This window comes from Bombina bombina, chromosome 7 (genome assembly GCF_027579735.1).
Source record: "Bombina bombina isolate aBomBom1 chromosome 7, aBomBom1.pri, whole genome shotgun sequence".
Taxonomy (NCBI): domain Eukaryota; kingdom Metazoa; phylum Chordata; class Amphibia; order Anura; family Bombinatoridae; genus Bombina; species Bombina bombina.
In genome coordinates this window covers 312,804,320-312,818,566 of record NC_069505.1, presented here as the reverse complement: position 1 = coordinate 312,818,566, position 14,247 = coordinate 312,804,320, and the positions used below count along the sequence as shown (strand labels likewise).

The 14,247-nt window shown below is 39.8% G+C and overlaps 1 protein-coding gene across 1 annotated transcript in view; it reads right to left on the bottom strand.

Annotated features, from left to right (window-relative positions):
* The window catches only part of FAM3D (FAM3 metabolism regulating signaling molecule D), a 50,348-nt gene that overhangs the window by 19,752 nt on the left and 16,349 nt on the right, over positions 1-14,247 (bottom strand). The window contains exon 5 of the mRNA XM_053688981.1: positions 2,407-2,457. Within this exon, the coding sequence (XP_053544956.1) occupies positions 2,407-2,457 (51 nt within the window). The remainder of the gene's footprint in view (positions 1-2,406; positions 2,458-14,247) is intronic.

The window sequence follows — 14,247 nt, the reverse complement described above, 5'->3', positions numbered from 1 at the left end:
TGGGAAATTATCTATCTATCAAATCTATCTATTTATCTATCAAATCTATCTATCGTATCTATCAAATGTATATTGCATCTATTGATCTATCTATCTAATCTATGTATCTATCTATCTATCTATCTAATCTATCTATCTCGTGGCCGGACTGTTTTGTGACAGCCACTTGTGTTTTGGCCAAATGTCCGTCGGCCAAATGTCCGTCGGCCAAATGTCCGTCGGCCAAATGTCCGTCGGCCAAATGTCCGTCGGCTAAAAATCTGGCCACGATTGCACGCGCAGTGCCCCAAATTTGAAGTAGGAGGACCGACCAAGCATCTTTTTCCATCTCCCGGTTCCTAAAATCCATGCCATATACACGTCCCCCAATAGGGGGAGTAACAGGTATTAAACTGATCAGAATAGTACTACTTAACACACCACTCATATCTGGTGGCACAGTAGATTGCACGCGCAGTGCCCCAAATTTGAAGTAGGAGGACCGACCAAGCATCTTTTTCCATCTCCCGGTTCCTAAAATCCATGCCATATACACGTCCCCTGGCGCCGCAACTGCCTCTGGGAACCTTACCACACGTCTTGTAATCCTCTATCTGGGAAATTATCTATCAAATCTATCTATTTATCTATCTATCTATAAATCTATCGTATCTATCAAATGTATATTGCATCTATTGATCGATCTATCTATCTAATCTATGTATCTATCAAATCTATCTATCTCGTGGTTGTGCAAATGGACTGTTTGCGGTTGTTTGCGGTGCGTTAAACGGGGAGTTTGGTCTATCACTGTGAAGCGGGCGTAACCCTTACACTACCTGATCGATACAACATCATACCTGATGCTTTAAAGCACGTTATTCCAAACAATTTAGGAATGTTAGGTGATTTATGCCCTTTATGGATTAAAACCAGACTCTGCATCAACTATATAATTTTACGTGGGAGTTTTGCCATGGATCCCCCTCCGGCATGCCAAAGTCCAGGTGTTAGTCCCCTTGAAAAAACTTTTCCATCACTATTGTGGCCAGAAAGAGTCCCTGTGTTTTTTAAAATTCGCCTGCCTATTGAAGTCAATGGCGGTTTGCCCGGTTCGCGAACAGTTGCAGACGTTCGCGTTCGCTGTTCGCGAACGGAAAATTTTCAGTTCGCAACATCACTATTAATTTGTTAAAGCATAACAGACATAAAAAACACCATATTTTTTTATATTTGATTATTGCTTTAATGAAGGAACAATTTAACAAATTTTATTGATTTGTTAATTCCTCAATTAATCACTCAAAAGTATCATTTGTTATGAACTAAAACTCAGAAAGAAAAAAATGAAATAAAGAGAAAATACATTTTTTGATCATTCGTCTAAAACTGAAATCATATTGTTTTAGTTAAAAGGATATAAAACCCAAGATTTTTCTTTCATGGTTCAGATAGAGGTTTTCAAACCTGTCCTCAGACCTCTCTAACAGGCCAGATTTTGAGGATATCTGAACTGGAGCACAGGTGAAATACTCAGCTGCTTAGTAAACATTGTTATTTTACCTGCTCTTATCCAAGGTAATCCTGAAAATTTGTCCCGTTGGGGATGCCTGAGGACAGGTTTAAAAACCAGTGAGATAAGGCATGCAATTTTAAACATCTTTCTAATTTATTTCTATTATTAAATGTTCTTTGTTCTCTTGGTATCTTTTGTTAAAAGGCAGGGAAGTAAGCTCAAGAGCGAGACCATTTCTGGAGCACTATATGGCATCAGTTTTTACTGCTAATTAGTGCTACAGATGCCTACCTAGGTATCTCTTCAACAAAAAATATACTGGGAATGAAACAAATTTCATAATAAAAGTAAATTGGCAACTTTTTTAAAAATCTAAAGAGATAGGTTGCAATTCATCTCACAGCACTATATTGGACAAGACATTGACAATTTTGTAGAATATGTATCTATATATAAATATAAAGATACAGTGGGGTCTATTTATCAAGCTCCGAACGGAGCTTGATGCCCCGTGTTTATGGCGAGCCTTCAGGCTCGCCAGAAACACAAGTTATGAAGTAGCGCTCTAAAGATCGCTGCTCTATAATCTGTCTGTCTGCTCTGAGGTGGTGGACAGACATCGCCGAAAATCAACCTGATCCAATACAATCAGGTTGATTGACACCTCCTGCTATCAGCCGATTGGCCGCGAATCTGCAGGGTGGCGGCGTTGCACCAGCAGTTCACAAGAACTGCTGGTGCAATGATAAATGCAGACAGCGTATGCTGTCGGCATTTATTGATGTGCGGTAAACATGGTTCGCTATAGCGGATCATGTCCGTCCACACAATGATAAATGGACCCCATTGATTTTTAAATGTGTTTAGTCTGACAAATTACAATTTGCAGTAATTACAGGCTTAAAACCTACCTCCAGAATACATATCAAAATAGCCAGTCTTCAGAACGACACCACTGGTAGCTAGATGGGAACAAATAATACAATTAATGCAAATAATCTAATAAAGTCATTGACTTTTTGTTAATAAAACTGTGTGATATCTAAAAATATTTGAGGACTTTATTCCTATTTGACCATTTGAAGCCTTTCGATCCCCTCTCCAGGAGTCTTTAATAAAACAAGCAAGAACAGATTTTTTTTGTCTTTTTAATACATTCAGAAGTAGGAAGGCTCAGGATTATGAGCTTTTATGGCAGCAGAAAGCTTTTAACAATGTTATACATTGAGGAAACAGTGCTGCCATCTTGTGCTCAAAAACACTATTGCAATGTTTTTTTTTATTATTGTATTCTCTACCTAGAACATGACAGAAAAGTTGCAAATACACAGTACATTTCATGGCCATGCCCCACTATCATTTATCAGTTATATACGGTTTATATCTGAACCACTGCTAGAACTCTTCCCCCTGGAACTGCATGACAAAAGGCTAGATTTCCATTTAGGCCTGGAGTGGCAAACCAATGGCATTAGTGTCCTTGGATGTCATGCACTTGACTACTTTTACTGCCCAAGGTGTGAACCTAAATTACATCTGTAACATTAGGTCGCCTTTCTATATTACACTTATATTACACTTATTGGTTGCGTTAGAACAGGGGGCAGCGCTGCACAAGAATTTAATTGTACAATGATACCTCTGGTAGCAGACGTATAGCATTTGCTACGCACTCGCCAGGGCTTAACAACCTGGGTATTTTATAAGGTGATATACAGTTTCTATTGTGGGGCCTATATTTTTATATAGTACATCTAAACTGTTTGTTTTTAGTTTTACATAAGAGCAAATACCCTACTATTCAACGTAGAAGTAATGCTATTGCTACAAGGTGATACAATTTGTAATCATCTGACATTTAAGTGATATTGCACAGGGGTATACTTCTGGTGTAAACTTTATGATATTTAATTTGCTATTTTTTCTGTAATTTAACTCTTATAGAATCCAACCCCACAACATGCTATAGTGATCAGTGTGGGAGCTTAGTTATATTTGTCGTTAACTGGTCCCAGCAAAGGAGATGAGAAAATGGTACTCAACATGCTTTTCAAAAGTTGTGCCATTGGACTACAAAACAATTCAAATTTTGCTAACAAAATGACCGTTTTAAACACTTTAAAAAAACTTTTAAATAGTATGCATGCCTTGTGCAAATCAGTGCTTAAAGGGACACAAAACCCCAAATTTTTCTTTCACGATTAAGGTAGAACATACAATTTTAAACAACTTCCCAGTTTACTTCTATTATAAAATGTGTTTCAATCTCTTGGTATCCTTTTGTTGAAGGAGCAACAATGCAGTACTGGTTTCTAACTGAACACATGGGTGAACCAATGACTATCAGAATAAACAGTCCTGGCCAAAAGTTTTGAGAATAACACAAATGTTAATTTTTACAAAGTCTGCTGCCTCAGTTTCTATGATGGCAATTTGCATATACTCCAGAATGTTGTGAATTAATTGCTAAGTCCCTCTTTGCCATGAAAATTAACTTAATCCCCCAAAAAACACAAAAGCACCAGTGACATCATGTCAGTGATTCTCTCGTTAACACAGGTGTCAGTGTTGATGAGGACAAGGCTGGAGACCACTCTGTCATGCTGATTGAGTTAGAATAAGAGACTGGAAACTTTAAAAGGAGGGTGGTGCTTGAAGAAGGCTTCAGGGAACCCAAGAAAGTCCAGCAAATGCCAGGACATCTCATAAAGTTTATTTAACTGCAGGATCGGGGCACCACCACAGTGCAGAGCTTGCTCAGGTATGGCAGCAGGCAGGTGTAAGTGCATCTGCACGCACAGTGAGTCGAAGACATTTTGGAGGATGGTCTGGTGTCAAGAAGGGCAGCAAAGGAACCACTTCTCTTCAGTAAAAACATCAGGGACAGACTGATATTCTGCAAAAGGTACAGGGATTGGACTGCTGAGGACTGGGGTAAAGTCATTTTCTTTGATGAATCCCCTTTCCGATTGTTTGGGGCACTGGGAAAAAACCTTGTCCGGAGAAGAAAAGGTGAGCACTACCATCAGTAAAGCATCCTGAGACCATTCATGTGTGGGGTTGCTTCTCAGCCTTGGGAGTGGGCTCACTCACAATTTTGCCTAAGAACACAGCCATGAATAAAGAATGGTACAAAAACATCCTCCAAGAGCAACTTCTATCAACCTTCCAAGAACAGTTTGGTGATGAACAATGCCTTTTCCAGCATGATGGAGCACTTTGCCATAAGGCAAAAGTGATAACTAAGCGGCTTGGGGAACAAAACATCAAAATTTTGGGTCCATGGCCAGGAATCTCCCGACACCTTAATCCCATTGAGAACTTGTGGTCAATCCTCAAGAGGCAGAGAACAAACCCCCCTACATATTCTGACAAACTCCTAGCATTGATTATGCAAGAATGGGCTGCCATCAGTCAGGATGTGGCCCCAAAGTTGATTGACAGCATGCCAGGCCGATTTTCAGAGGTCTTGAAAAAGAAGGGTCAACTCTGCATAATCCTAATGTAATTGTCAATAAAGCCTTTGATACTAATGAAATGCTTGTAATTATGCTTCAGTATACCATAGTAACATCAGACAAAAAGATCTAAAAACACTGAAGCAGCAGACTTTGTGAAAATTAATATTTGTGTCATTCTCAAAACTTTTGGCCAGGACTTTATATGTAGCCACCAATCAGCAGCTAGAACCTAGGTTCTTTGCTGCTTCTGAGCTTTCCTAGATAAACCTTTCAGCAAATGATAACAAGAGAAGGAAGCAAATTAAATAGAAGTAAATTGGAAAGTTGTTTTAAAATTCTATGCTCTGTCTAAATCATGAATGTCTAATTATGACTTTACTGTCCCTTTAATTGCTCAAATATATTATGCACATGTTACATTTAATCCAATGCCCACAATGATTTTGTGGCCATTTAAAGCTTCTAGAGTGGGTGTTGGTAAAATCTACTTCTGTTTTACTTAAAAAATAGAAAGTACTGATTTTACAGTAAAAACCTTCATGTATTAGTTTAGTTACTTTATTTATTTCCACTCCAAATGTTTATTTACAAAGAATTGAAGACTAAAAGGGACAGTCTACTTCAATTTTTTATTATTTAAAAAGATAGATAACACCTTTACTACCTATTCCCCAGAATTGCATAACCAACATTAATATACACTACTTTATAACCTCCTAGTTTGCCTGTTTCTAAGCCCCAACAGGCTGTTTCTTTATATTAGCTTTTTCAATCTTGCACACCAGACAGACATTGCTAGTTCATGTGTGCCATATATATAACATTGTGCTCATTGCCGTGGAGAATGATAATGGCTTTACAGCAACCCGCATTAATTGGCTAAAATTTAAGTTTGTAAAAAGCACTACGATAAGGGTCAGTCTGCAGAGACTTAGGTATAAGGTAATCATAGAGCTAAAAAGTATATTTACCCCTTAACGACCAGCCCCGTACCCCTTCTCTCTGCCGCGATCTCATTAAAAATAGCGAGATCGCACTTTTTCTGCATGCCCCACGAGTGGGGAACTGCCTAAATAGATTTTCAGAGTAACCGATGAGAGTGGCCCTCTCTGAATCGGACAGCGGTGGTGCCGATAGTTGGTGGGAGGGTAAAGAGGGAGGCGGGTGGGCGGCCCATCTCTGGAGAGGGTGGGAGGAGGACGGGAGTGGGTGGGACCGCTATGCCACGCTACAGAGGACGTAAAAAATAAAAACACAATCTGTATCATTGAGGGGAAAGGAGGGAGGAGGGGCAATGAAGGGGATCCTATGTGGGATCCGTTGAGGTAAAAGAATCTGGGATGGGAAGGAGGGTATTGAGGGGGGAAGCTACACTACAGAAAAAATGGGTATTTAAAATGTTTTAATTTGTTTTGCCTAATTCGCAGAAAACTGGGTACTGACAGACAGCTGCCAGTACCTAATATGGCAGCAAATAGGTAGAGGCGAGAGGGTTAGAGAGCTGTTTGGGGGGGGGGGGGGATCAGGGAGGTTGGGAGGTAAAGGGGGTTACCACCCTGCAGACAATATATAATAATAAAAAAAACCTATATTTAACACTGGAAAACATTCTGCCTATACTTAAAGGGACATTCCGATCAAAATTTAATTGCACACAGATAAATTACATCTTTAATAAGAAACATATTTGCAATAGACATGTATTGGCAAACATGATTCTAGTACAAGTTTTCACTTTTTAGTGTTAATATTTTTCTCTGCATGTGCACTTGAAGCATAGCTAGATATTCTCAGTGCACCAGCATTTTAAATACTGCAGCTGCTCAGTGCATCAGTGGGGCTTGTATCATGTTAGCAATTAACAAATTGTGTCATTACCAGATGGTACAAGCACCTTAGGCTCTTTGAGCAAGTTCTGTGTTTAAAATGCTGGTGCACTGTGGATACTTAAATACACATTTGAAACAGCTATAGCTTTTATTAGAAGCATTTTTTGTTAATACATATATATTACAAAAATGGTTCTATTCAAAACTGAAATGCATCCATGTGACTTTCAATTCTGGCTGGAATGCCCCTTTAAGATAGTGGTGACAATTGTGAGGTAGGGGAGGGAAGAGAGCTGTTTGAGAGGGGTCAGGGAGGGATCAGGGGGTGAGATGTGTCAGGTGGGAGGCTGATCTCTACACTAAAGCTAAAATTAACCCTAAAAGCTACATGATTAACCCCATTCACTGCTGGGCATAATACAAGTGTGGTGTAGCTGCATTAAGCGACTTTTAATTACCAAAAAACAATGCCAAAGCCATATATGTCTGCTATTTCTAAACAAAGGGGATCCCAGAGAAGCATTTACAACCATTTGTGCCATGATTGCACAAGCTATTTGTAAATAATTTCAGTGAGAAACCTAAAATTGTGAAAAAGCTAACAATATTTTTTATTTGGTCGCATTTGGCGGTGAAATGGTGGCATGAAATATACCAAAATGGGCCTAGATCAATACTTAAACAAATATATACTTTTGATAGGTAAATATAAAAAAGGCTCTATTTCAGTTTAAATGTAGTGATGTGAAAAATACTTAAAATGCTCTGGTCTTTTGGGGAAGATTTTGTCTGAAATGCCCAGTCCTTAAGGGGTTAATATAACAGTGTTGGTTATTCAAAAGTGGGGAATAGGTAATAAAGGAATTAGCTTTTTTCAAAACAATAACAATTTTCAAGAAGACTGTCCCTTTAATAGTATTTTTATCTTATATGCATAACATGATGTAACCATGAATATTTGATCACCTGTCATGCATGTAACGCCCCCCACAAAATAACAAGTAATGTATTATTTTCAAATTGTCATTAAACACTTTGAAATGATGATACCTATATAAATGTTTAAATAATGTTGCTATATTCTACACTGTCCTTGTTTGTTCACTTTACTACAACCAATACTTCATGCAGACCAAAATGTTACACTTATTGTTTCAATTTTTTTAACAACAAATCTAATTAAAAAAAAATACATCTGAATATTATTTTAAGTCCTAACTTTGATTTGATTTCATCATTAGGTCTAATATGATAAATGTCCCTTTAAATGTGTAAGATATGGGGGCGGAGCTAGCCTAGCAAAGGAAGCAGACGTGCTGTGTCTGAGCTCTCGCTAAAGTTGGTCCTTTTTACACAATAAAAGTGCTTTATTGCACATATTTGGAACAACTATCGACATTATTGAGTGAGGGGAGACCTGAGGAACCGAGCGGATAAGAGACTTCTGCCTCAGCATACAAATAATAAGAACTACCTTAACGGATCCTCCAGCTGTCTACATATTGCTCCGGGGACCGGAGATTCTTCACTCCTTCCTACCTGCGATACAACTTAACAGAGCGGACACTCAAGAAAACCCCGGTGAGTTCCAGAAACACTGAGGGGCTCACCTGGGAGAAGTGCAGCTGGAAAGCGGTAAAAGGGCGCGAAATAGCGCCATTGCCCGGAGCCATCACATACAGAAACCGGAAGAGAAGGTGGGGGTGAGTTCTGTGGCGGACGCCTAACTGGAAAAGCTGTGGGCTAGTGTGAGGTGGGAGGAGAAGCGGAACACAGGGGCTCACATTTGAAAGCATAGTGCAAGCTAGCAGCGGATATAAGTGTGCACATTGAGCTGCCTTAGGCCTAGATTTGGAGTTCGGCGGTAGCCGTCAAAACCAGCGTTAGAGGCTCCTAACGCTGGTTTTGGCCGCCCGCTGGTATTTGGAGTCAGTGATTAAAGGGTCTAACGCTCACTTTTCAGCCGCGACTTTTCCATACCGCAGATCCCCCTACGCCATTTGCGTAGCCTATCTTTTCAATGGGATCTTTCTAACGCTGGTATTTAGAGTCGTTTCTGAAGTGAGCGTTAGAGCTCTAACGACAAGATTCCAGCCGCCTGAAAATAGCAGGAGTTAAGAGCTTTCTGGCTAACGCCGGTTCATAAAGCTCTTAACTACTGTACCCTAAAGTACACTAACACCCATAAACTACCTATGTACCCCTAAACTGAGGTCCCCCCACACCGCCGCCACTCGATTAAAATTTTTAACCCCTAATCTGCCGACCGCCACCTACGTTATACTTATGTACCCCTAATCTGCTGCCCCTAACCCCGCCGACCCCTATATTATATTTATTAACCCCTAACCTGCCCCCCACAACATCGCCGCCAGCTACTTAAAATAATTAACCCCTAATTTTCCGACCGCAAAGCGCCGCCACCTACGTTATCCCTATGTACCCCTAATCTGCTACCCCTAACACCGCCGACCCCTATATTATATTTATTAACCCCTAATCTGCCCCCCACAACGTCGCCGACACCTGCCTACACTTATTAACTCCTAATCTGCCGAGCGGACCTGAGCGCTACTATAATAAAGTTATTAACCCCTAATCTGCCTCACTAACCCTACCATAAATAGTATTAACCCCTAATCTGCCCTCCCTAACATCGCCGACACCTACCTTCAATTATTAACCCCTAATCTTCCGATCGGAGCTCACCGCTATTCTAATAAATGGATTAACCCCTAAAGCTAAGTCTAACACTAACACCCCCCTAAGTTAAATATAATTTACATCTAACGAAATAAATTAACTCTTATTAAATAAATGATTCCTATTTAAAGCTAAATACTTACCTGTAAAATAAATCCTAATATAGCTACAATATAAATTATAATTATATTATAGCTATTTTAGGATTAATATTTATTTTACAGGCAACTTTGTAATTATTTTAACCAGGTACAATAGCTATTAAATAGTTAAGAACTATTTAATAGTTACCTAGTTAAAATAATAACAAATTTACCTGTAAAATAAATCCTAACCTAAGATATAATTAAACCTAACACTACCCTATCAATAAAATAATTAAATAAACTACCTACAATTACCTACAATTAACCTAACACTACACTATCAATAAATTAATTAAACACAATTCCTACAAATAAATACAATTAAATAAACTAGCTAAAGTACAAAAAATAAAAAAGAACTAAGTTACAGAAAATAAAAAAATATTTACAAACATAAGAAAAATATTACAACAATTTTAAACTAATTACACCTACTCTAAGCCCCCTAATAAAATAACAAAGCCCCCCAAAATAAAAAATTCCCTACCCTATTCTAAATTAAAAAAGTTACAAGCTCTTTTACCTTACCAGCCCTGAACAGGGCCCTTTGCGGGGCATGCCCCAAGAAGTTCAGCTCTTTTGCCTGTAAAAAAAAACATACAATACCCCCCCCCCAACATTACAACCCACCACCCACATACCCCTAATCTAACCCAAACCCCCCTTAAATAAACCTAACACTAATCCCCTGAAGATCTTCCTACCTTGTCTTCACCATCCAGGTATCACCGATCCGTCCTGGCTCCAAGATCTTCATCCAACCCAAGCGGGGGTTGGCGATCCATAATCCGGTGCTGAAGAGGTCCAGAAGAGGCTCCAAAGTCTTCCTCCTATCCGGCAAGAAGAGGACATCCGGACCGGCAAACATCTTCTCCAAGCGGCATCTTCGATCTTCTTCCATCCGGAGCGAAGCGGCAGGATCCTGAAGACCTCCAGCGCGGAACATCCATCCGGACCGACGACTGAACGACGAATGACTGTTCCTTTAAGGGACGTCATCCAAGATGGCGTCCCTCGAATTCCGATTGGCTGATAGGATTCTATCAGCCAATCGGAATTAAGGTAGGAATTTTCTGATTGGCTGATGGAATCAGCCAATCAGAATCAAGTTCAATCCGATTGGCTGATCCAATCAGCCAATCAGATTGAGCTCGCATTCTATTGGCTGTTCCGATCAGCCAATAGAATGCGAGCTCAATCTGATTGGCTGATTGGATCGGCCAATCGGATTGAACTAGATTCTGATTGGCTGATTCCATCAGCCAATCAGAAAATTCCTACCTTAATTCCGATTGGCTGATAGAATCCTATCAGCCAATCGGAATTCGAGGGACGCCATCTTGGATGACGTCCCTTAAAGGAACAGTCATTCGTCGTTCAGTCGTCGGTCCGGATGGATGTTCCGCGCTGGAGGTCTTCAGGATCCTGCCGCTTCGCTCCGGATGGAAGAAGATCGAAGATGCCGCTTGGAGAAGATGTTTGCCGGTCCGGATGTCCTCTTCTTGCCGGATAGGAGGAAGACTTTGGAGCCTCTTCTGGACCTCTTCAGCACCGGATTATGGATCGCCAACCCCCGCTTGGGTTGGATGAAGATCTTGGAGCCAGGACGGATCGGTGATACCTGGATGGTGAAGACAAGGTAGGAAGATCTTCAGGGGATTAGTGTTAGGTTTATTTAAGGGGGGTTTGGGTTAGATTAGGGGTATGTGGGTGGTGGGTTGTAATGTTGGGGGGGGGGTATTGTATGTTTTTTTTTACAGGCAAAAGAGCTGAACTTCTTGGGGCATGCCCCGCAAAGGGCCCTGTTCAGGGCTGGTAAGGTAAAAGAGCTTGTAACTTTTTTAATTTAGAATAGGGTAGGGAATTTTTTATTTTGGGGGGCTTTGTTATTTTATTAGGGGGCTTAGAGTAGGTGTAATTAGTTTAAAATTGTTGTAATATTTTTCTTATGTTTGTAAATATTTTTTTATTTTTTGTATCTTAGTTCTTTTTTATTTTTTGTACTTTAGCTAGTTTATTTAATTGTATTTATTTGTAGGAATTGTGTTTAATTAATTTATTGATAGTGTAGTGTTAGGTTAATTGTAGGTAATTGTAGGTAGTTTATTTAATTATTTTATTGATAGGGTAGTGTTAGGTTTAATTATATCTTAGGTTAGGATTTATTTTACAGGTAAATTTGTTATTATTTTAACTAGGTAACTATTAAATAGTTCTTAACTATTTAATAGCTATTGTACCTGGTTAAAATAATTACAAAGTTGCCTGTAAAATAAATATTAATCCTAAAATAGCTATAATATAATTATAATTTATATTGTAGCTATATTAGGATTTATTTTACAGGTAAGTATTTAGCTTTAAATAGGAATAATTTATTTAATAAGAGTTAATTTATTTCGTTAGATAAAAATTATATTTAACTTAGGGGGATGTTAGTGTTAGGGTTAGACTTAGCTTTAGGGGTTAATCCATTTATTAGAATAGCGGTGAGCTCCGATCGGAAGATTAGGGGTTAATAATTGAAGGTAGGTGTCGGCGATGTTAGGGAGGGCAGATTAGGGGTTAATACTATTTATGATAGGGTTAGTGAGGCGGATTAGGGGTTAATAACTTTATTATAGTAGCGCTCAGGTCCGCTCGACAGATTAGGGGTTAATAAGTGTAGGCAGGTGTCGGCGACGTTGAGGGGGGCAGATTAGGGGTTAATAAATATAATATAGGGGTCGGCGGTGTTAGGGCAGCAGATTAGGGGTACATAGGGATAACGTAGGTTGCGGCGGTTTACGGAGCGGCAGATTAGGGGTTAAAAAAAATATGCAGGGGTCAGCGATAGCGGGGGCGGCAGATTAGGGGTTAATAAGTGTAAGGTTAGGGGTGTTTAGACTCGGGGTACATGTTAGGGTGTTAGGTGCAGACGTAGGAAGTGTTTCCCCATAGGAAACAATGGGGCTGCGTTAGGAGCTGAACGCTGCTTTTTTGCAGGTGTTAGGTTTTTTTTCAGCTCAAACAGCCCCATTGTTTCCTATGGGAGAATCGTGCACGAGCACGTTTTTGAGGCCGGCCGCGTCCGTAAGCAACTCTGGTATCGAGAGTTGCATTTGCGGTAAAAATGCTCTACGCTCCTTTTTTGGAGCCTAACGCAGCATTTGATTAAACTCTCGATACCAGAGTTAAATTTATGGTGCGGCCAGAAAAAAGCCCGCGGAGCGTTAACAGCCCTTTTACCGCCAAACTCCAAATCTAGGCCTAAGTGATTCTTGCCTCTTACACAGCTACTTTGACGGCTCTGAAGTATTAGAGAATAGCTAGAAGGCAAAATAACCGCACCGCTACTGGATAACTAAAATAAGTGAAAAGCGGAGGAACAACCACCTGATAGCCAACCCCCACAGTTACACTAAACACACAAGTTTAATAATAAAAAGGAAAAGGGTTAAATTTATGCTACACCCCGTTCACCGTCCCATCTCCATAATACATCTTAAGAACTTTTCCATATGGCTGCAGTACAACACTGACCCCTGCTGGATTTATTAAGATCTAACAGCTATACTTTATCAGCAGAAGCACACATCTAAGTGACAGTTTTAAAGGGAAGACAGCTTTTTTTCCTCTCATCTTCCTTTCTTTTTGCCTGATTCTCTCTAATCACCCTCTTCCCCCCCCCCCCTTTCCTATCAGACTGAAGTGCTGATAGGTCATACCCCACAAACCTTTTGCCGTGATCATCCTGTGAGGATAAGTTCCCTGGGGAGAGGGGAGATACCAACATATCTCTATATAATATCAATATATCAACTACATCTGAGATGATATATTCTGGAGAGAGGGGAGTCAGGGACCCACCCTACATCAAAAACTGCTTCTGGAAAGTTATTTTGGTATAACCACTGGGGATATAAGAGCCACAAATTTACCTCCTTCATACCCATAGTGGCTTATATCTGCTGATAGTAGACTGATAATCATATTGGAGAGGATAATGTGAATGACAACCTGATTACTGTGGGGGGACCTGAAAATTCTATTCCATAATGCTTGCAACATCGATATAAATCATAACATGTATTGAGAGGGAAAACAAAACCTCTTGTATGCCTAAATGAACTATCTGCCTGACTAACTAATATAAAGCCAACTCTGCAGGGTCATTTCTTTTGCACAAGGTCACTGTTTATGCAACTGACTACCCAATCTGAACGAACAACTCCAATCAACAGCGGTCTAGACCCTCCCCCTGCACCATGACCTCTAGAAGACCCACTAAGGGGGATAAAACAATAAAATCTACACCTGTATCCACATTCTTTAAGAGTTCTCAAAGTAATAAACAGCAAACAGATGCAGAAATGGAAGAAGAATCTGACATCGATTCTCAATTAGCTCCACAAGACAAAAGCCCACTAACGAAAGCTGATCTCAGAAATTTGGTTTCCAAGAAAGATATTACAGATAATTTTGAAAAATTATGGGAGAAAATTGATTCTATACACACATCTGTCACCAATAGCCTTTCTGAGTTTAAATCTGACTTGATGGAGATGGGTAACAGGATTGAGACACTAGAAGATCAAAAGGATGCCATGGTAGATCAGATGGATGAAATGTCC